Here is a 22386-nt window from a genome sequence, read left to right on the forward strand (position 1 = left end):
GACAGGTTTAGTGCAAATTTCACCCCCTAAAGGGCCCATAACCATACCAGAAGAATGTAGAGCCCCGGCAGTCACTGACACACAGGTTAAAACAGCCGTATCCAAAGCCAAAAACACAGCTTCAGTGGGACCGGATGGTGTCCCAGGCTGTCTCTTAAACGAGCTCCAAAATGAACTAACCCCTCCCCTAAATGCACTGTTCAAACTCAGCCTCTCTACAGGCTACGTACCCATAGAGTGGTGCACAGCAACAGTTATCCCGCTCCACAAAGGTGGAGCCACAACGGACCCTGGGAACTCTCTCCCTATAAGCCTGACTAGCCTGGTCTGCAAGGCTTTGGAGCGCATCATCATGGAACTCATTAACAGAGACATTGGGAACCTTCAAACATATTGGACCCTACCCAGTTTGGCTTTAAGGGCAGATCATGCCTCCTAAACCTGGTGGACTTCTTTGAGACAGTTACCAAGGCTTTAGACGAGGGAAAGGAGGTCAACACAGCCTACCTAGACCTCGCAAAGACTTTTGACACCATTCCCCATTCTGGTATTATAGACAAGCTCACCAGCCTGAACATAAACCCTTATGTCATGAGATGGGTTGCCAGTTGGCTCACTGATAGAACCCACACATCGAGAGTTGCAGACTCTAGGTCAGGCTCACGGATAGAACCCACACACCGAGTTGCAGACTCTAGGTCAGACTCTAAACCGGTTACAAGTGGCATCCATCAGGGCTCAGTCCTGGGACCTCTCCTGTTCGGTATATACTTCTCAGAGGTACAGGCAAGCACAGGAGGACTATGGCTGATCATGTTCGCAGACAACTGCAAACTGGGGGCCATAATTGACTTTCCGGTTGATCCAGACATCCTCCAGAAGGAGCTCACTGAGACCGATACCTGGTGTCAAAATCATGGCCTCAAGCTAAATGTCAAAAAGTGCCTAGTCATCCCCTTTGGAAAAAACAAAGTAACCGCGAACTACCACATACGTGGTAGTCCCCGAAATACAGAAAATGTAATAAGGGATCTGAGGACCTAAGTAGATAGTAATCTCTCCTTTGATCATCCATATTGCCAAGGTGGTTAGAAAATCCTTGTGTGTGACCCACCTAATCACAAAAGGGTTCGCATCTAGAACAAAAGAGGTTATTGTGCCCCTCTACTCATCATAGAGTACAGCGCCCCATTTGGGATGTACCTTACAAGGCACCTGCAACAGCTGGAAAGTCCAGAGAAGTACCTCACCAAGAGGATTACTGGCCTCAAACAGATTCCCTATACAACCCGACTGAAGAAACTCCAGCTGTACTCTGTTGCATACCGCTTAATCAGAGGTGATCTCTGCCTGACATACAAGGCCATGTCCAACCCAGAATTGATGGACATGCTCCACCTAAAAAAAAAATCATCCCTGAGAGCCACAAGCTCTAGGGATCTAAACCTCACCACAACAATAGATGGGACTTGCTGGAGGGATAGATTTTTGTCCCAAAGACTCTCCCCATGCTTTGGAACAGGATTCCAATCTACATTAGGCAGAGCCCCTCACTAACGCTCTCTTCAAGAGAAACCTTGACGAGTGGATGGGAAACAGAAAATTTACCCCGGGGATCACTGCAGTGGCTCTGTTGGACAGAGGCACAGGGAACTAAATCTAAGGGGGCGGTGAAAGCCAGCGCATTCTGGCTAGGTTTATAGATGATGCCCTTGGGCAGATAGCCTAGTATTTATCTATGAACCTGTACATTTAGGTGGGCAAATTAATTTCTCTTGGCCTCTGCAGTTTAAGGGACTTTCTGAGGAGGCATGTGTGCACGCTTATACACTTCTTCTACAGAATAAGTAATGTGAGCACAACTGCCTGCCTGTTTTTTATCTTGACCTGACCTTGTATAAAGCAGTATGCACCCCCACCCCTTGTGAGTGTGTCTACCTCATTCATGGTAGAATGCCTTGTATAGAATATGTGAATGAAAACTTCACAAAGTTGTGAAAAGTTCAGCTAACTCTTATAGAACTTAAGGACCGGGGGAAAAAACTCTTAAGCATGTGGTGTGCAGTTTCTGTAGCAGGGTCTTTACACACCTGCAATCATTTTACTCAGTAGTAACTTTAATAGCTGCCGAGATGACCAAGCCTAGCTTTCTGTCTTGGCATTCATTGCCTTTGGTATCTAGCCTGAGCTGGTCTTATTCTCTCAAGCAGTGGTGGTAGTTCCATGTGGGGACTAGTACAGAAAGGGTCCATGTGCTGTAGTATTGGCTGAACTGATAGACTAATCTGTTGTGTAACCACCAAGGAGGCAGAGAAGAGGAGGTGTGAATTAGGAGTGGATGGGTTTGTGGAATGCCTGAAATCATTTTTAGTATAGCTCTGGACGTCCTGGATTACGTTGAGTCAATGTAATACTTAAAGTAAGATTATTTAGATGAACAGGGCTATATATAGATCGGGTTGAGATGACAGATATGATTTTTTTTGCGTTCTTTCTACTTGACATCCTGCCTGGAGAAGATTGTTGATTAAATTGTGTTTGGAATTGAGGTGTGATACGGAAGTGTGTTCTTTGTGAACAGGATGCCATAAAAAGAAAGATGGGGGGGGGTGCTCCAAGTCTCTGTTTTCCTGCAGGGGGACACTGAAGGATAATAACCAGGTAGCTATTTTAGCATGCATAGAAAAAAAGTAAAGGACACAGTAATCTGAAAATTTTATGGATGATGGAAACCAGGTTAAAGTGCAGTAAAAGTGCAGAGTCCTGCGTTTCAGGCCCAGAAGTTTAGTTTCATCCCCCCCCCCCCTTTTTTTTCCACCTCTTGTAATTATCAGCCTTCTCCTAACCAATGGACCCGTTTTTCCTTGTAAACAGGGAAAAGGTTGGCCAGGAGAAGCCTGATTATTCAAGTAGCCATCGGAGGTGGTTTTATGTTTTTATTGCTGGCCCTATCCCTCTGCATGCACTCAGCAAAGCGCATGGGGAGGTTGTACAATGAGCTGACCTGCTCCAATCTCCTCACTTCAGCAAGGGACATTCTTTCAAAGCATGACCTTCTCCCTAAGACTTGAGCATTGGTCTCTCTGGTCTCCACCAGAGAAGTTGCACCAACTCTGTATGCCTTTTGAGTACATACGTTTTTCCCAACATCACCTCCCCCACCCGTCAAAAGTGGGTGGGCTATGCCTATTTATTTCTGCTTTTCCTATGCCATGGTCACTAATAAAATGCAGGTCACTTGGGTCACAGTATGAGATGCATCCCTCTGTGCCACCAAGCCACAGGTTTAGGCGATTACTTTGTAATGGAAAGGAAGCCACTGGTGGCCATGGGACAGTGAGCAAGGTAGTCACTAATAACCTTAATCAGGTCATTTAAGCCCATGTTAAGGTGCTGTGCCAGCTTCTTAATCTCATTGTGTGAAGGATTTAATGCACTAAGACAAGTGAAAGGACAGTGAATTAGTTCGGGGACTAAGCAAGGAGACAGTCTGACATGAGAATGAATAGAGGTGTGGAAGACTTGAGAGAGCAGGGAAGCAGAATAGATTAAGTGGCACACATGGCTCAGAAGCTTGAGTAACATGGATTGATAGACTTGGTAAAATGTATTATGAAGTATACTTCCTGTTGCCTTGGTTACGAGTATCTTCTTTTCTTCCATGAAGTATTTCTTCAGAGAATGGGTGGTTACGTTTAGCAAGTTTTCTAACGAAGGAGCTTAGGGCAAGCAAGCTGGATAAATTCAGAAGCACAAAGGAGATTGTAACAGCTGGAAGTTGAAAACTCATTTTGTGCCCGTTTGTACACAAGTGAGCATGAATGGATGCAAGTAACTATCACTCTTTGCTAGCAGCTTTATTTTAGAAGGCCTCAGGTTTCCCTTCACGCTCTCGTTGTAACGTGTCTTGTGTTTGCTTCAGAGCTTGAGGCTAAACAAGGCTTTCCCTCTATTCCAACTACTACAACTTTTCTTGTATTTTTACTGTTGGAGAGTTTCATCTTTTCTGCATGTAGCTACTGTGATTTTTGTGAGCTACAACTAGAGTTACAGTATAAATTTATAATGCACTGTTTAGCTTTATTATGCATATTTGTGTTAAATGCTACACATGTCCTTCAGAGGAGACACCGATAGTCCTTTTGCATTTTTTGGTTTCCCATTGCTTTTTAAGATTCCATGGTATGTATAAGATTGCACTGTGTTAGTGTAAGCAAATTGTGGCATAATAAAATCTACTGATTGAGAATTTCTTCCCGTCTTTCATTTCAGACAAATCTTAACACCATCAAGCGGTGTCTCCTGATTAACCATAATCCGGATTTGCAGCAGATCGACTTCAGGCACTAGTAAGTGAGTACTCAAGTTTCCTTCCTGGGTTCTCTGTTCTTGTACCCTTTTGTTAGGTGATAATTGCAAAAGACAGAGGCCATCCACTAAGTGCAAATTTAGTAAAGGCAGTAGTTGCATGTCTAGAAGGGAGGGAATTGACAAATTAGCTGTAGTTGTTGAGTTGGGCTAAATTGTTGGTGGTAAATTGCATCAGTACTGAATTTGCTAAATGTTTGGTTTTGTTTACTCCTTCACCCACTTGGATGCAGATGATGATAGTATAGTCTGGTGATTGTACCATGATCTTAAATCAAAGTAAACGCACTGATGCATCCTGCGTATTGTAGAAGTGTGGTCATGCATGTAGCTTTCAGCTTGTAAGTAATGATGGAAAGTATGAAAGTCTTTTAATTGGTTCAGAAAGTCATTGTTTTAAGAAAACAGAAATGTTTTGGGAGTGGCTGTCTGCTTGGGTCTGCCACCTGTTTTGACAGATTTCTGTTTAACAGTTTTTCATGTCTGCTGCTGTTTTATGCCATGCAGGTTTGTATATGACAGAGTAAAATGCATGAGTAGCCCTTGTGTATGGGTTGTAGTGTAGGAAAAGGTTACAGGATTTTCACGATGCCTGTATTTATGACGTTGTAGTAGGCCACTGTCTCTCTTTAGAAATGTTGGAGAAATACTTTATATGTGAATCTATGCCTACATTCATACATACATGCACGTAAGTTTTGTGTGTGTGTACAGTCTCTCTTGTGGGTGGGTTGGCATCAGCCACAGGCTTTTAGTCTGCATTTCTGTTGGCAGTGCTACTAGTTACAGCACAGCAAAGGCAGCCAGGTTATGGAGTCTGAAGAAATGGTATTTATTGTTCAGTTCACTATTGATCCTTTTTGTTCTTTTCTAATTTTTTTGACAACTTACAGTAGCATCAAGGTCGTTCCTGTAGGAATGAGCAAAGGAGTGAAGAAGTTGCTGCAGGAAAAGTTTCCAAATATGAGCAGATTTGAGGACATTAGTGAACTGCTGAAGTAAGTATTTTGTACTGCCTGCTATTTTCTTTCTCATTCCTCAGTTTCTTAGTAAGATAGATTTGATACAGAGCGGTGTAGTGTTTGTGAATGTTTGCTGATGGTAACTGTTAGCCATCATTTGTAGATTGTTACAGTCTATGATAGCAGCTTTATTTGTAACGTGATCAACAGAATGCCCTGCTTGCTTGGTGTGCTAATTTTGTAAATAAGCATTATATTTTTTCTCTTTGGCTGTAACTCACTTCTGTTATGTGCAGCAGTCTTGTAACTCGGAAACGTGTAGTGTGGGGTGGTCTGTTTGTGTTACTTGATACCTTACAGGTTAGATGTTCTTCATCTCACATTGCTGCAGTCCTTACTTATGGGTAGTCCGCTGTCCTCGGTCGGCCCGAATACCAAAGTATTAGGCTGACGTCGGTCATGGGCGCCTAGATCTGACATCAGAGCATCAGGGTATAAAGGCGCATGACCGACGTCATATCCTCAGTCTTTTTTGCCGCATGGTCCGATGCAGAAGCAGCGTTGCAAGTGCCGTTCGGCGTTCTGAAATTTTTCGTTTTCGGAGTTTCAGACCGATACCAAGTTGGGCTAAGTACCCCGTTGGGGAATATTTATGTTTTTTCTTGCCTCAGTTACTCACCGGATGTCAGAAAAAGTGAATAATTGTATTTCTTGTGGGAAACAGATACCGCATAGGGATTACCACTCGCTTTGTATTCCTTGTTTGGGACGAGCACGCGTAGTCGGTGTCGGTTTTGTGCTAGGTTTAATAAGCGCACTGTAAAACTGAGGTTAGATTGCGCTAGGTTAGTCTTTGGCAAGAGGTGTAATTATAATATGCCGTCGGATGTTCCGACGCCTGCTTCTACTAAGAAGCGCAAAGACAAATCTTTAAAGCCTAGGCAGGATGATTCGTCCGTTTCGGACGCCGGACCTTTAGAAGCTACAGCTGAACAGGTGGATCCGGCTGAAGTTTCTGTTGAGTCCCAGGGGAAACTTTGATTTTACAGGATGTGGCCTCTCAGGAGGCAGGTCAGGCTGAAGGGGCCTCTCAGGTTACTATTCTCCCTTCTATGCCTAAGGTGGTTAGGCCTTCTGCTACTGTTTCTAAGGCTCCTTCTAAGGGCAGGTCTGTCTTGCCTTCCTCTGGTGTCAGTTCTGGTTCTTCAGGGTCTGTGCCTAAAAGCACATGCTTAAAATGGCAGAGGATTTGATTACTTTAATTAGAGGTTCTATGCCCCTCCTGATAAGAGGCCCAGGATGGAGCCAGAGTTGGAAAGTTTGGAGCAGGCCTCAGATGATTCAGAGTCTTCTGCTGAAGACATTCAAGATTTCCTCCTTATTCTGATTCTGATGCAGAGGATTCCACTCCTTCTGCTTCTCCTCCAGAGGATTTTTCATTTTCAGAAACTCTGCATTCCATGAGGGAGCATTTTAAGTGGGAGGGACAGGATTACTCTGATTCACGGAAGAGACTTAGGGAGTTCTTGTTTTTACCACAGCATAGACCCTTAGCTATACCTCCGGTTTTGGATGTTGTTTCAGATGTTTTCTCGGAAGCTTCCCTTAATCCAGATTCTGTGCCTCCTGCCCCAGTTAAACCGGACAGGTATTACAGGGTGCCTGAGGCTCATAAATATCTGTATAAGAGTCCTAGGGCGGACCCAGAAACTATTAGTCAGGGGCCTAAGGGTGTTAGAGCCTCTGTTGTTAAGAATCCGGTTCCTCTGGATAAGGAAGCTAGAGCTTTGGATAGATGGGGTAAGAAGGTGTATACCTCTTCTACTTTAGCAATGAGAGCTTTGAACTGCCAGTTTCATATGTTGAAGTATCAGAATTTCCTCCTTTCTCAGCTAAGATCTAAAGTGGATGCTTTGGCAGAGGGCATAGAGTGTAAAGAATTGCAGGATTTAGTGCATGTTTCTGAACAGGTGGGTAAGCACTCTTTGCAATGTGGTTTTGATGCTTTACAGGCTTCTTCTAGGGTGGCTGCCACTGGTTCAGTTATTCGAGGCACGCCTGGCTTAAGGATCAGAATTTGTCTGAGCATGTTAAGTCTAGAATTCTGGATGCCCTTTACAGTCTGAAGTTTTGTTTGGTCCTCCTGTGGAGTCAGTCTTAAAGAAAATGGAAGACAAGGCTAAGTCTATGCAGACTGTTAAAGATTTTTTGCAGGTACAACCTCCAAAGTTTAGTAGAAATTGGCCTACTAAGGGGTGGACGTACCCTTCTTCTGATTCTCAGTCTAGGGGTAGATCTAGGCGTGGTCGGGGCAGAGCTCAGAGTACCTTCAGGCCGAGACAATGGAGTTCGCCTGCTCAATCTGCTGGTGAGGGCAGGGGCCAGTCCTTTCGTAAACAGGCCCAATGACCTGCATTTTCAGCTGCCAGATTCTTCTTGCCTAGCAGCTCCTTTGGGAGGAAAGTTGGCTCTTTTCAAGCAAAATTGGCATTTAGTCACCCAGGACAAATGGGTATTGGACATTATAAACCGAGGTTACAAGTTCTATTTCCATACCATGCCTCCTTTCAAAGGCATGCCAGACGTCCCTCCTTGGCAAAGGATAGAGGCTCGCAGACAAATTTCTTTACTTCTTCAAATAGGAGCTATACAGCCAGTTCCTCTGTCAGAAATGGGCCTAGGATTTTATTCTCGCCTGTTTCTAGTTCAAGAAAGGGAACACGTGGAGACCAATTTTGGATTTATCTATCCTCAACACTTACCTGGACATTCCAAAGTTCAAGATGCTGACTTTACAACAACTTTTACCTCTGTTGGGAAAAGATCACTGGATGGTTACTCTGGATCTCAAAGAGGCTTACCTTCATGTTCCTATCAGGCCCAGTTGCAGGAGGTACCTGCGTTTTCGGGCTGGAAATTTACATTATCAATTCTCTGCATTGCCCTTTGGCTTATCTACTGCCCAGAGTGTTCACAAAGGTTCTGGCTCCAGTGATAGCTTTTTTCAGACTAAGAGGAATACAGATTTATCCTTATTTGGACGACTGCCTGATTATTGCACAAGAAAAGGACGAACTTCTTCATCATCTACAGTATGTGATGGCAGTGTTAAGATGCCTAGGGTATTCTGTGAACGAAACAAAGTCCAGTCTAGTACCCTCTCAGGACATGTGCTTTCTGGGTGTGAGACTGAATACAGCTTCCCAGATGGCTTTTTTGACCCCGGACAAACAAAGAAGCCTATCTCTTTATTTCCATCAAATGTCTCTACGGTCCAGGCTGACTGCAAGGACAGTCCTTCAAGCCTTGGGGTTCATGGCATCTTGTATTCTGGTCCTTCCCAATGCCAAATTGCATATGAGGAAGCTTCAATTGTATCTCAAAAATGTATGGACACAGCATTGCCAAGATCTAGACACTGTCATTCAGATAATACCTTGCATTCAGAAGGAGTTTTTGTGGTGGGCTCAGGAATGTCACCTAAACAAGGGACTCTCTGTGACCTGGCCAGAGGCGAGTCAGATTCTAACGACAGATGCCTCGGACAAGGCTTGGGGAGCACACCTCAATGGAAAATGGGTGCAAAACACGTGGCCTGTCAAACTCCAACATTTGCATATCAACTTGAAGGAAATGTTAGCAGTCCAGTTTGCATTGATGGCTTTCAAAGATTTACTTCACCCAGGGCAGGTGTTGATTCAAACAGACAACACTACTGTCATGTGGTACATCAACAAGCAGGGGAACCCATTCTTACCCTCTTTGCAGGCAAGCGATGATTCTGTGGGAAACTGCTCTCAATCTACACCTCAATCTTCAGGCAAGGTTTCTTCCAGGAGCACAGAACTCCTTAGCAGATGTATTGAGCAGACAAATAGTGGATCCTCACGAGTGGAAATTGGATCCTCATGTATTTCAACAGTTGACAGTGTTATGGGGAACTCCAGACATAGATCTGTTCGCTTCTCCACTAAATTACCAGTTGCCAAAGTTTTGCACAAAAATGTTTCATCACACAGCTTGGAAGGTGGACGCTCTATCATTCAGTTGGAACAATCTGCATGTATATGCCTTTCCACCTCTGCCACTTCTTCCCAAGGTACTTTTGAAGGCCAGACAAGACAAGCCAACCATGATTTTGATAGCACCGGATTGGCCTCGACAACACTGGTACCCACTACTGAGGAGTTTAGTATGAGAACCTCCATGGCCTCTGCCTTTGATTCCGCACCTTTTGTCTCAAGAGGACAGTCACTTCCTCAATGTCAAGATTCAGTCTCTGCATCTAACAGCCTGGCATATTCTGTTTTAGGCTCTGGAGGGTCTCAGCTTCCACAACAAGTTTTGAATGTTATTTTGGAGGCCAGGAGGCCTAGTACCAGGAAGGTTTACGCTGATAAATGGAGGAGATTTTTTATTTGGAGCAAAGGAAAGGACTTTGATGTCTCCAAACCTGATTTAAGTGTTGCTCTTCAATATCTTACTGAGTTATTGGACAAGGGTTTGTCTTTCTCCTCAATAAAGGTCCATGCTGCAGCCATTTCTGCTCACTATGATTGTGACCCTCCTTTATTCTCTCATCCTTGGTTTAAGCAATTTCTTAGAGGGGCAAAGAATATAAGACCCCCACGTAGAGCTCCTACTCCTGCTTGGGATCTCACTTTTGTGTTGGAAAAACTTACTCTACAACCTTTTGAGCCTGCAGCTACTGCCGAGTTAAAGTATTTGTCATGGAAAACTGCTTTTTTGTTGGCCATTACCTCTGCAAGAAGGGTTTCTGAATTACAGGCCCTCATGGCAGTGGAGCCTTTCCTGATTTTTCATAAAGATAGGGTATCTTTGCGTACTAACCCTTCCTTTATGCCTAAAGTGGTTTCTAGTGTGGCCTTAAATCAAACTATTCATTTGCCTACTTTTTATGCAAACCCCCACAATAAAGGGGAGAAAATTTTGCATACTTTGGATATTCACAGGCAGTTGCGTTATTATTTGAGCAGAACCAAGGAGTTCAGACAGTCTCAGCAATTGTTTGTTTCTTTTGCTTTGGGTTCACAGGGTAAACCTGTTTCAAAACAAACTTTCTAAATGGATTGGGTTTTGTATTTCTTTCTGTTATTCCCATCATGGTAAGGAGATTCCTGCTGGAATCAGGCCTCATTCCACTAGGGCTACTGCTACTTCTATGGCCTTTCTAAGGGGGGTAGCTACAAAAGACATTTTGGAGGCAGCTACTTGGAGTTCAGTGCATACCTTTTCTAAACATTACCACCTTCCTCTTTATTCTAAGTCTAGGGCTGGATTTGCCACTGCTATTTTACAGGGCATTTTAGCGGCCCCTAATGCTTTATGATTTTTTACCATCCTCCCTTTCCCGTTGCTTTGGGATTCTACCCATAAGTAAGGACTGCAGCAATGTGAGATGAAGAACATAGTACAGTTTTGTACCTACCATAAATGTAGATGTTCAAGATCCACATTGCTGCAGTCCAATTACCCTCCCTCCTTCCCACTGTAGTTTGACTTGGTGCTATGCTTTAGGTGATGGTTGTTGTTGGGCATGTTTTTGGGAGGTATTCTTTTTTTGGCTGTGGCCTTTCTGGTTTGGCCTTCTGACATCTGGGGCAAGAAAAGACTGAGGATATGACGTCGGTCATGCGCCTTTATACCCTGACGCTCTGATGTCAGATCTAGGCGCCCATGACCGACGTCAGCCTAATACTTTGGTATTCGGGCCGACCGAGGACAGCGGACTACCCATAAGTAAGGACTGCAGCAATGTGGATCTTCGAACATCTACATTTATGGTAGGTACAAAACTGTACTTTATTGCTGTTTGGTGACCCATAAGTAGTGGCTTTGATTCATACAGAAGTTGGGGAGCAGTTTTGCAGTATTGTTTGTTTAAGTATTGTCCAGTCTACCTCTGTGAAATAGAGAGCATCTCTAATAATGCATTTTAAGAAAAACTCCAAAATACAAGTTAACAAATAATGTAATTGGAAAGGCGCTCGTTCATTGGCTATATGAGTATGCGACGACAGGTAGGCATAATCGTTAGGTAATGATGGTCATCTCTACATTGTAAAATAACTGGTTAATAAGACAGAGTCTCCTTTGTCGGAGAGGAGTGTTTTGTTGTTGTTGAAGGGCAGCTTTCATTGGTAAGCTTGTATTTGTACAGCAGTGACTAGCTATCATTCTAGTTGGATATCAAAGGGGCGTAATCATTTTCCACCACTTTTAGCTTTGTGATGGCAGTACCCCTGAACCATATGTTTATTAAACTTGAAAAACAGAAAAGTAAAGGTGGAAGTATTACTAGTCAGAAGAATTGTTGCATATTTACATATAGTGTTTATGAAAAACACCTGCAGGACGAACAAGGTATTGGGCCTGTTTTGCAGAATAGGTTTTACCATATTATAGGTTCATAGGTTCCTAGATTAGTACTAAGCTAACTGTCCTTGTGAGCCATTTTAAGCTTAGCCAATTATCCCTAGTGAGACTCAAACCCTGCACCTTGTGTTTGTAAGGCAAACACCTTAACCATTAGGCCATCCTCCCAACCCCTATTATGCATTTAATTTCAAAAACTGGGCAAAAACAGATAAGAAAATATTTCTAAATACACATTTTACAGTGCAAGTCAGTAGCAGCATGCTCCTGTATTGAATTAGTAATATGTTGCCTCTCTGAGTAGATGACTAGCTTGGTTTACAGCAATGTGGGTATTTCTTTATTTCTCACTATGGTGTGTGTGGTGTGTGTTTTTTTTTGTTTTTTTTGTTTTTTTTAAACATTGTATCCCGCTTAAGTGGTTTTCCTTGCAGTATTGAGTTTGAAGAGGAAAGCAGCTTTGTTTGTGTCGTATTTTATAGTTTTTATAGGCTTGATTGTCAGAAGAATCGTGTTTAAGCTGGTTTGTTGAGATTTTAGTAAACCAGGTTTTTTCTGTAGAGTTAAATGTGATACCATCTGGTGGAAGGAAAAAGAAGGGGGCAGAGAGAATTTGTTCATGGATTTGGGTTAAACTGCTTTCAGTGATTTTTGTATAAGATTTTAAAAGAATTATGTTGACCTGTGTAGTGCAAGTTGTTTCTAAGCTGTTGCGTAGAATAATCTTCTGCCTATTAAAGTTTACTCTGCCTTACTGTCACGTTTCAGCTCTGACCTCGTCCAAGTGTACAGTGCTTTTAATTTCAAGGGTGCTAGTTTAAAATGATGCAAAGCTCATTCATTTACTCTGGTGTAGAGATTCTGCTTTTTACAGCTTTTTGTAGTATACAGCTGTTTGGGAATTTACAAATTCCTTTTCTTTTGTATTTTCTTATCTATGCAAACATTGAAGTGGGTAGGTATTACACTTCAGATGAAAGTACTGTGCTAAATCAGTGTTTCATCTGATAAGGGTGTCAATGTAGATAACATAACCTAAGTGTTTGGATATTGGGACCCTGATGTTTGCTTTGACATTGAATTTGTCTCCTGCTTTATAGCTTTGAGGGCTTCGTTCATGAAGACTGTGGGTCATTCCAGAATTAGTTGTCATTTGTTTAATCCAACTGTTGCTATAAGCAACTTGGCCATCATTTACTTTTCAGTACTGTACTCTCTTCATAAGAAAGTTGCAGACCAAAAAATGCTTTATATGGTTGAAATGGAGTGACTGTTAAGTTGGCCAGAAAAAAAAAATTGCTTGTTTAGAAATTGGACTTGTTTCACAAAATGGTACCTCCCAAATCTGGGCATTCAACACAGAATTGATCCGGTCTTTAACACCCTTACTAACTTATCCCTTAATATACATTAATAGAAGACAAATCATGGTACTATGTTTCTTTCTTAATGACAGTCCTCAGTCCAGCATTACATAAATTCCTTAATTCCTGCTTTCCCTTAAACCTCTTCCTTTCTAAACATTATTCTGCATGTATTGTTCCCACAAATTCCACTTTGTAATGTGCCCCTTCCCTTTTTTTTTTTAAAGAACCTTGTTATTATCTTTATAGAAAGAAAGACTCTTAAATGACCCATCCTGCAAATGGCATGTTCTCCCTTCTGTCCTCTGGTAGAAGATGCAGAAGCATGCCCTGCAAGACTTTCAGGCTAAACATTTTTTATCCTTCTGCATTAGACTGTTAAACTCTGCCAACAGGCGAACTAGAAGAAAGATAACTCCTTCACCCCCAGTCAGCTAGGAATGTATATGTCTGCCTGATCAGGACTAATAATTTCACTAATTTTACACAGTTCTTAAGAGTGCAATATAGATGGTCTGTGTCCATATTGTGTGTGTATTTCTAACTGCATGTTCTTACCTGTGCCCTGATGAGAGAAAATCCAAGAGTGCAATATACTCTTTGCAATATCTATATTTTGTTCTATTTTTTATTTCTTGCTTTTTTGTGATGTCAAATTACTTCTTACTAAAATATTTTTCCGTATGTATGTCTTTGCACTGGAAATGAAGTAGCACACTTTCGTTAAACTTCACTGTAATGTACATTGAATAACAATAAAGTTTACTTTGACTTTTTTTACAAATATTCAGTACTTCAAATCAAAAACGGGTGGGTTAGACTTTGATTTCCATTTTCTAGTAATTGTGTTTTTGACAGCCAACACAGAGTTGAACTTAGGCCTTACTATGGCTGGACAATCTGTTTTTGTTACAGCCACTTGCTCCCGCATATTCTGACAGAGTACGCTGCAGGGAATTTTTAAAATCTGCCAGCTCATTATACTCCCAGAAACACCAGCACTTGCTGTCTCCCTGAGATAAAATTACTTTGAAGTCTGCTTGGGATATAAAAATACCAAACCAAACACTTCAGATCAAAAGTCCTAAACATTCTTGACTTTGTTGCATACTTGGGATATATGATGTTCCATTATTCCCTTGCAAATTGCTTTTCCAGACTCTTTTCTCAAATCAAACAGAATTGATCTTAACTGGCAAACTTTTTTTTTTCCTTGGTGGGTGTGGCTGTTATGCCCATGGCAGTGCATTGGTTAAAAGTTTGGCAGTAATGTTTTCTAATTGTTTTATTTTCTTTGTAATTTTAATAGTGTTTTAATAATAACTTTGCTATCCTTTCCTACCCCTCCTTCAGTTGCATTTTAATCTGAAGTAGTTAACTTCATTCTTTCTGCACATATGGGTATTCGGATCAGAGCCGGCAAAACTTTTACAAGCATCAGCTCCGAGCACCAAGCTCCTCCCCTACCTGTAATACATCACTTCCTCCTGACTAACTCCAGATCTCGTTTGCCGCTCTGAGTTAGCATCGTGGTCTCTGAGCTCTAAGCGAAGGTGGTAAGGTTTCTCTTGTTTTTCTCTGTTCAGTACAGTTGGGGTGTGTGTACCTGTTCCCCTTTTCCTCCCCCCTCCACGCATGGTCGTCGTGTTTTAAAAAAAAAAAAGTTTTTTTCTGTGTCGCTGTTGGTAGTTTTAGTTCCCGCCTAGGCCCCATCCCTTGTTGTGTGTGTGGGCCTTAGGGTTTAGTTACTGTTCCGCCCTTATGGCTGAACAGCCTAAAGTTCTTTTTAAAACATGCACAAAGTGTGGTCACAAGCTATCACCAGCCGATGGCCACACTCTGTGTGTTCTTTGTTTAGGGGTCTCCCATTTGTCAACCTCCTGCGACATTTGTGCGGGTTTTAACCCTAGGGCCTTGAAAGACCGTCGGGCTAAGCTCGCGGCCAAGGGTCTGCTGCCAGCTTCTGCCCTAGAGTCTGCCTCGGTCTCCGCTCCAGCCAGTGCCATCTTGCAGGCAGGGACTCCAACCTCCCGCTCATCCTGTGGCCTCAGATTCGTCCCAGAAAGGTAGGGACAAGAGAGAGAGAGGGAGAAGCGCCACAAAGAGAGGGACAGGCCCAGGAAAAGATTCCCCGACAGGGAGTCTTTCTCCAGCCCCTCTTCTAAAGTCCCCAGGTCCTGTTCTCCTCGGCTCCGCTCTCCCCGTTTCTTGCCAGAGCCGATGGAGCCCTCGGAACCGAGGCGCTCCCCTCAGACCCAGCCAATACCCGCTTCGGTCGCTTCTTCAAGGTAGACTCGGAGCGTCTCCAACCTTGACATGGACAGGCTGATGAGGAGGTTCATCCAGAATCAGATTCAGATGGGGGTCTTACCAGGTCCCTCTCCCATTGGAGAGGGTCCTTCTACAGCTATATTTCACCCAGTCTCCCCTTCCCCGATCCGACGCTTCGGGGTTCTCGGATCCGAGGCCCTTTGGAGCTGTGGGTTCGCCGATTTGTTCTTGTTTCCTCGAAGCCGGCCGTCACCTTGAGTTCCTCTGATCCGATTTTGGATCTAGGAGACTCTTGGGGCTGTGGTCAAGGAGTCGGACCCGAGGGTCGAGGTCATTCTCTTTCGGATCCCATCCTTGGTGCCCAGACTACCCTGCCTTCGGCTCGGATCCCTGCTTCGGACCCGGGGAGGGCCTTATTATGGGTTACGGAGGTGGGCTCTCCATCAGCGTTCGGGGCAGTGGAAAGGGTACTCTCGGGGCCGTGGTCAGGGAGTCTGACCCGAGGGTCGAGGTCATTCTCTTTCGGATCCCATCCTTGGTGCCCAGACTACCCTGCCTTCAGCTCCAATCCCTGCTTCGGACCCGGGGAGGGCCTCATCATTACGGGTTACGGAGGTGGGCTCTCCATCAGCGTTCAGGGCAGTGGAAAGGGTTCTCTCCCAGGGGTTGAGACCACAGCTCACGTACTCGGATCCTACCCAGACCTCCCTTTTTTTTTTCAGATTCTGCTCCCCTCACCCTGTATCAGGGCCAGCCCTTGCCAAAGCAACCCCAGGTTGTTCCCCTCAGAGAACCCCCGGAGGCTTAAGAGTCCTCTTCAGAAAGTCCCACGGGAGAGGTACCTCGTAAACGCAAGTGTGAAAGGAGGCACTTGGACTCCCCTGAGTCCATTACCACTGACTCGGACTTAGATGAAGGGGAGGGTTCCCCCAGATCACCTCCCGAGGACGTCTCCTTTGGAGACATTATGGAGATCCTCCACCAAAGAGGAGGTTGGTCAGCCCCCAAACCCTCTAGGGATGAGTCTGTGTTTCTGGAGGCCTTTGGCATGGGCCCATCTACTTCCTGGGTTTCCCCACCAGCCGACCCTTTGGTGACCTCATAACCACTAGGGCATGGAAGAATCCTGACACCGTGGAGCCTATACCCAAAAGACCGGACAAAATTCTTTCCCCGCCGTCAGTCAGTCATGGTCCAAAGGAGCCCCTGTGGACGCTTTGGTGGTTGCAGCTGCCACAAAGAAGGAACTGGACAGGAGAGTTCCTCGATCCACCCACCAGACAAGGAGTCAAGGTCGATGGATCGTTTCGGGAAGCGTATGTACTCGTCGGTGACTTTCTGTCCGTGCACTGAATTACTTGGCGCATGTTACCCGACTGCAGTGTGATCTTATAGCGGAACTAACTGAGTCGCCCCCGGAGTCTCTGTCACAGCAGGACAAGCAGTCCTTTACTGCGAAGATGACTACACTGAAATCGGTGACAAATACATGTATGCGTCTCCTCTTCCCATGCTACGGAGGGAGCCGCTATAGCTGCTGGTACAGACATTGCCTTGAGGCGACATGCCTGGATCAGACTGTCAATTTGCAGACCCCTTTAAGGCGTCTTTTATTAATGCCCCCTTTCGATGGATCATCCCTCTTTGGGAAGACAGTACGCGACACGCTCACCCAGAGTGAGAAGAACGGAAAGACTTGTCTGCCGTCGGAATCCGCTTCTCTAACTCCCAGAGATCCTATTCCAGGAGCCAAAAGGTGCAAAAGAAGATGTGGTTCTGGAAATCGGTCTTTCTGGGACACTCAGGACTATTCGTCCCCCAAAGGCAGGGGGGACCCAGAAACTTCGGGTCTAGGGAGCCCTTTTCTGTCAGGCCCGCACAGCAACCCTGAGGGGTTGCCCGACTGCTCTACTCTGTTGGCAGCCGAGGGAAGATTCTCCTTGCATCCAGCCGGGGGAAGATTCTCCTTGCATCCAGCGGCATGGGGAGTCCTTTACTACAGACCGCTGGGTGTTAAACATCATATCCAGAGGCGATTCTATCCCTTTCATATCATCCCCCATAACTCCAGCACGCCTCCCAGATGTTCCACCCGATAACAGGGAGGCTGCAGCTTTACAGGTTTCGAAACCGTTACAAAAACGAGCCATCGAACCGGTCCCCCCCAACCAGTCAGGATCGGGCATCTACTCCAGGTTCTTTTTAGTGCCAAAGAAGACTGGGTACCTCAGGCCCATACTGGACCTGTCTGTCCTCAACCTGTCGGTAGAGAAACAAAAATTCCGGATGGTCACTCTACAGTCTATTCTACCATTTCTAAGAGAATGCGACTGGATGTGCTCGTTAGACCTCCAGGACGCTTACTATTATATCAAGGTCCACGGAAGCTCCAGGAGGTTTCTGCACTTCTGGCTAGGGGCCGTTCACTTTCAGTTCAGAGCCCTACGCTTTGGACTCACCACAGCCCCCAAGGTGTTCACCAAGGTAATGGCAGTCGTAGCGGCCCACCTGAGACTTCAGGACATTGAGGTATTCCCCTACCTAGACGACTGGCTCTTCGCTGCATCCACCAAACATCCCTTGTGCCAGGCCCTACACTACTTTCTCGACCTGGCTCACAAGTTGGTCATCACGATCAACCTCAACAAGTCCCACCTGGCTCCAATTCAGGTCATTGACTTCCTAGGGGCACGGTTTGATACTATTCAGTCAAAGATCTTTCTCACCCCAGAAAGGATAAGAAATCTCAGACTCCACATGTCCGCTATCTCAGAGCACTCTGTAGTGTCAGCAGGCGATGTTCTCAGGGCTTTGCTTTCGATGGCAGCCTCCATTTCCATTCTCCCTCTTGCACGTTTTCATATGAGAAACCCTTCAGTGGAGTCTAGCAGTTCAATGGTCCTGGCTAGACCTCCCAATGACTTTCCAAATCCGAATCAACCGGACATGCAGAATGTCACTCCAGTGGTGGCTTCAGTCATCAGACATACTTGCGGGGCGCAGCTTTCTAGCCCTGCCGGCCCAAGCCACGGTGACCACGGATGCCTCCCAGCTCGGGGTGGGGGGGGGGACTTCCTGGGAAGAACAGTTCAAGGCACGTGGTCCCTACTAGAGACCAAGCTACACATCAATGTCCTGGAGATGAGGGCAGTGCTTTTAGCGTTGAAAGCCTTCCATCCTGTCCTACCTCCAGGGACAGTGGCCATTCAATCAGACATCATGGCAGTAGTCTGGTATATCAACAAGCAGGGAGGGACCCGATCCTACCCTCTTTGTCACGAGGCCATGAGAGTTTGGGAGTGGGCCATATCCACCAACCGGTTTCTGATAGCAACGCATATCCCGGCACGCTCCAACATTTTAGCGGACAGTCTAAGCCAGGCAGTCCTTCTGCCTTACGAGTGGTCTCTAAATCCATCGGTGGCAAAGAGAATCTTCCTCATTTGGGGTCAACCTTGCTGCACCTTCTTCGCGTCTCCTTCCAACACGAAGTGCAGCAACTTCTTCGCTCTGATTCCCCCCTCCAGGGGATGTCCCAAGGGATGCTCTAGTCCATGCTTGCCCTCCCGGGTTACTTTATGCTTACCCCTGATACCGAAGTTCCTTCAAAAAACTTGCCAGTTGCAGTGCAAAGTCATTCTCGTAGCTCCCTTCTGGCCTCGCCAAGTGTGGTTTCCCTTCCTATGGTCTCACCTTTTGGCTCCTCCATGGACTCTAGATCCATGCCCAGATCTACTTGCTCATCCATCGGGCTTGCCCCTGCCCAACCTGGACAGTCTCAAGCTGACAGCGTGGCTGCTCCAGTTCCCATGATAATCAGGACAACCGGACTTTCATCCCCTGTTAAGAACATTCTGGTAGCATCTCTCAAAGCCTCCACTAGGACACTCTACAGTAGCAAGTGGAGACGTTTTTCCATTTGGGCCTCTCAATGCAATCAGAACCCTTTTACAGCCCCTATTCCAGTCGTTTTAGATTTTTTGGCTGGTCTCTTTCAATCGGGCGCTAGTTCTTCCACCATCAAGGTTCAACTGGCTGCCATCTCTGATTTCCATGTAGGCGAAAATAAGGTTGTTCTGGCCTCTGGTAAATTGTGTAAAACGTTCCTAAAGGGCACCTTTCTCTTGCGACCTCCAGTTAGAGACAGTTCCTCCCTGGGATCTGACTTTAGTCCTTCAAACATTGACCTCTCCGCCTTTAGAACCTGCCGGTTCAGTCCCTGTGAAACTCTTGTCTTGGAAGACGGCATTCCTGGTTGCCATCACCTCAGCTAAAAGGGTTTCAGAGTTACAGGCCTTATCCTCCGTGCCCTCCTATTTGATTTTTCACAAGGACAGGGTTTCGCTGCGTACAAACCCCTCCTTCTTTCCCAAGGTGTCCTCAGCAGCCAATATTAACCAGTCTATAAATTTGCCAGTTTTCTGCCCAAATTTCCAAAATAAAGGCAAATATAGACTCCGTTTATTGGACGCCCATAGACAGCTTTGTTTTTACCTTCATAGGACTAAACCCTACCGAAAGACAGATCAACTGTTTGTCTCGTTTTCAAAACCATGTTTGGGCAAAGCAGTTTCGAAAGTGTCCTTAGCAAGGTGGATCACTCTTTGTATTGCACAAGTATACAAGGACAAAGGCTCATCTCCTCCTGGCTTAATGAAGGCTCATTCCACTAGGTCAATGGCCAATTCTGCAGCTTTCTGGTCAAAAGTACCTTTAGATGATATCTGTGCGGCAGCCACGTGGGCCAGTTCGCATACATTTATCTCATTATAAATTAGATTTGATCTCTAGGGGGAGAGCATCCTTTGGCTCTGCGGTGCTCAGAAATATCCTTCCATAAGGGCCTCCCAGGAATACTAGTAGCTGGGGACTCTGTCCCATATGTGCAGAAAGAATGAAGTTAACTACTTCAGATAAAGAAGTTATGTACTCACCATAACGTTCCATCTGAGTAGTTCGACTACATTCTTCTGCACCTTCCCTCCCTCCATCCCCTTCACTACTGTGGTATTATCCTGTTTGGATTGTGGGTTACGTTGCTAGTTAGTGACAGCAAACTCTATCTGGGGTTAGTCTGGAGGAAGTGATGTATTATAGCTTGGGGAGGAGCTTGGAGCTCGGAGTTGGTGCTTGTAAAAGTTTTGCCGGCTCTGATCCGAATACCCATATGTGCAGAAGAATGATGATGGAACGTTATGGCGAGTACATAACTTCTGTTTTACTACAGTATGCAGTTATTTTTAAGCTTGCATTTTTTTTTTTTTTACTGTTCGGTATGAATAAAGCTGTAAGTATTAAAATGTTTATTTCATTGTTTCTTGGTAGTGCTGATACATTTCTAAGTAAAATAGTAGAACCATAAACTGAAAGATAAGAATACAGATGAATAGTTTATTTACAAGGAAGCAAAATAGTTATCCGCCATAAACAAGGAGATCCAGTGTTGTCCGTTTTCATTGTTTCAAACATGTGGGTCATTGGACCTGCCCTTCAGACCAGAAGAGACAAACTTGTCATAAAGGGACTCTGTGCAGCACAAATGGGCTACCTCTTCATCTTCTTTGGCTTCCCCTTCATAAAGAGAGAGAGCTAAGTTGAAGGGATGAGAAAAACAAGGACAAACGAGGAAAGGAGCAAAGTCTCCCTCTAAAACAAGCAGAAGTTCCCAAGAACAGACTGCCTTGATGAGTCCCAACCCTGAGGCACATGACCAGTTACTCACCAGGATTAGTGAGTTCCAGACTACATTTACCAGTCCTACAAGAATGGAGATGCTCTCTTCCACCCTTGGTAGCATCATGCACTCTCATTAAGAAGCCTTATGGAACTCTGGCTATTAGGATGCTGTTTTCTGAGGATGCAGATTCATCTTGGGGTTATCCCAGTGCTGAGTAATGACTATCTTATCCCCTTCCTTGCAAGAAACCATACCGACTCACTCTTCAGGTCCAGTGTCATTAGATCTAACTGGAACCGGAGCACCTTTGTCTGTGCAGAAACTACTTAAAACTTTGCTAACTGCTTCCTTCTCTTTTTTGACTCTGATGCCTTTGGAACAAGATGAGACTCTGAGCCAAAGCTTCTGCATTGAGTTCCAAAATTGACAGAGATTTTCAGAGACTTCTCTCCATCTCGGGCCTTTGGCCCTAGACAGCTTGCATCTGGGATTAACTTTGGGACCGAAGGTCAGCAACAAGAGTTCCTCCTTCCTTTGGATGAGGGGGAGTCCTTGCTGCAGGCAGCAGCTTAAGCCTTCAAGATCTCTGAAGGGGTTTTGACAAATACCAAGGACAAGGAGGCCTCAACTAGTTCAGCTCCCCCCAAACCCCAGCTGCAGTTTTCCTCTCCATCATCCTGTCAGGGAGGGACGGCCGGTACCAAGGGCTTCTGAGGAAGACTGCTTTGTCAGCTCCCCATCCAGTTCTGAACCTTCTACTGCCCCCCCCCCCCCGAAGGTGCCTCCAGAAAACAGACGCAAGAGCAGAAGCACTTGAACTTTTCCCAGAGTCTTTCACTGAAGATGCTGACTTGGAGGAAGGAGAGGGATTTTCTTCGTGTTTCACTGTTGCAGTCATCGCATTTGGATTATCTGCCTGCAGGTAGCCCTCAGCCGGCCTGAATACCAGAGTCTTCGGATTTCTACGTCCGATGCTGTCGCTTCTTCCATGACATCAGGTCGTCGGGGTATAAAACATGCAGCCGACGCCATTACACCAATCTTTCTTGCCATGCGGTGCCCGAAGTAGAAGCAGTTCGCAAGTGCCTGTCAGCCGACTCCTGAAATTTTTGTTTTTCGAGTTTCAGACCCGAAGTTTTCAAAAAAAAAAAAAAAAAAAAAGTACCCCGTTGGGGATACTTTTTTCTTGCTCTAACCGATGTCCGAAAAAAATTAGCAATTGTCTTGCCTGTGGGAAGCCAATATCTCATAGAGATTTTCATGCTTACTGCGTCACTTGTTTAGGCCCAGACCACGACGTCACTCGTCAGTTTTGTGCCTTGTTCAGCACCCGAACTATTCGTTGTCG

General features: G+C 45.1%; 1 protein-coding gene across 1 annotated transcript in view; it reads left to right on the forward strand.

Annotated features, from left to right (window-relative positions):
• LOC122810765 (suppressor of SWI4 1 homolog) overlaps positions 1–22386 on the forward strand; it is an 821276-nt gene that overhangs the window by 121870 nt on the left and 677020 nt on the right. The window contains exons 6-8 of the mRNA XM_044082325.1: positions 4273–4349; positions 5262–5366; positions 5627–5690. Coding sequence (XP_043938260.1) covers positions 4273–4349; positions 5262–5366; positions 5627–5690 — 246 coding nt within the window. The remainder of the gene's footprint in view (positions 1–4272; positions 4350–5261; positions 5367–5626; positions 5691–22386) is intronic.

This window comes from Protopterus annectens, chromosome 9.part0 (assembly GCF_019279795.1).
Source record: "Protopterus annectens isolate FY-2018-M chromosome 9.part0, PAN1.0, whole genome shotgun sequence".
Classification (NCBI taxonomy): Eukaryota; Metazoa; Chordata; order Ceratodontiformes; family Protopteridae; genus Protopterus; species Protopterus annectens.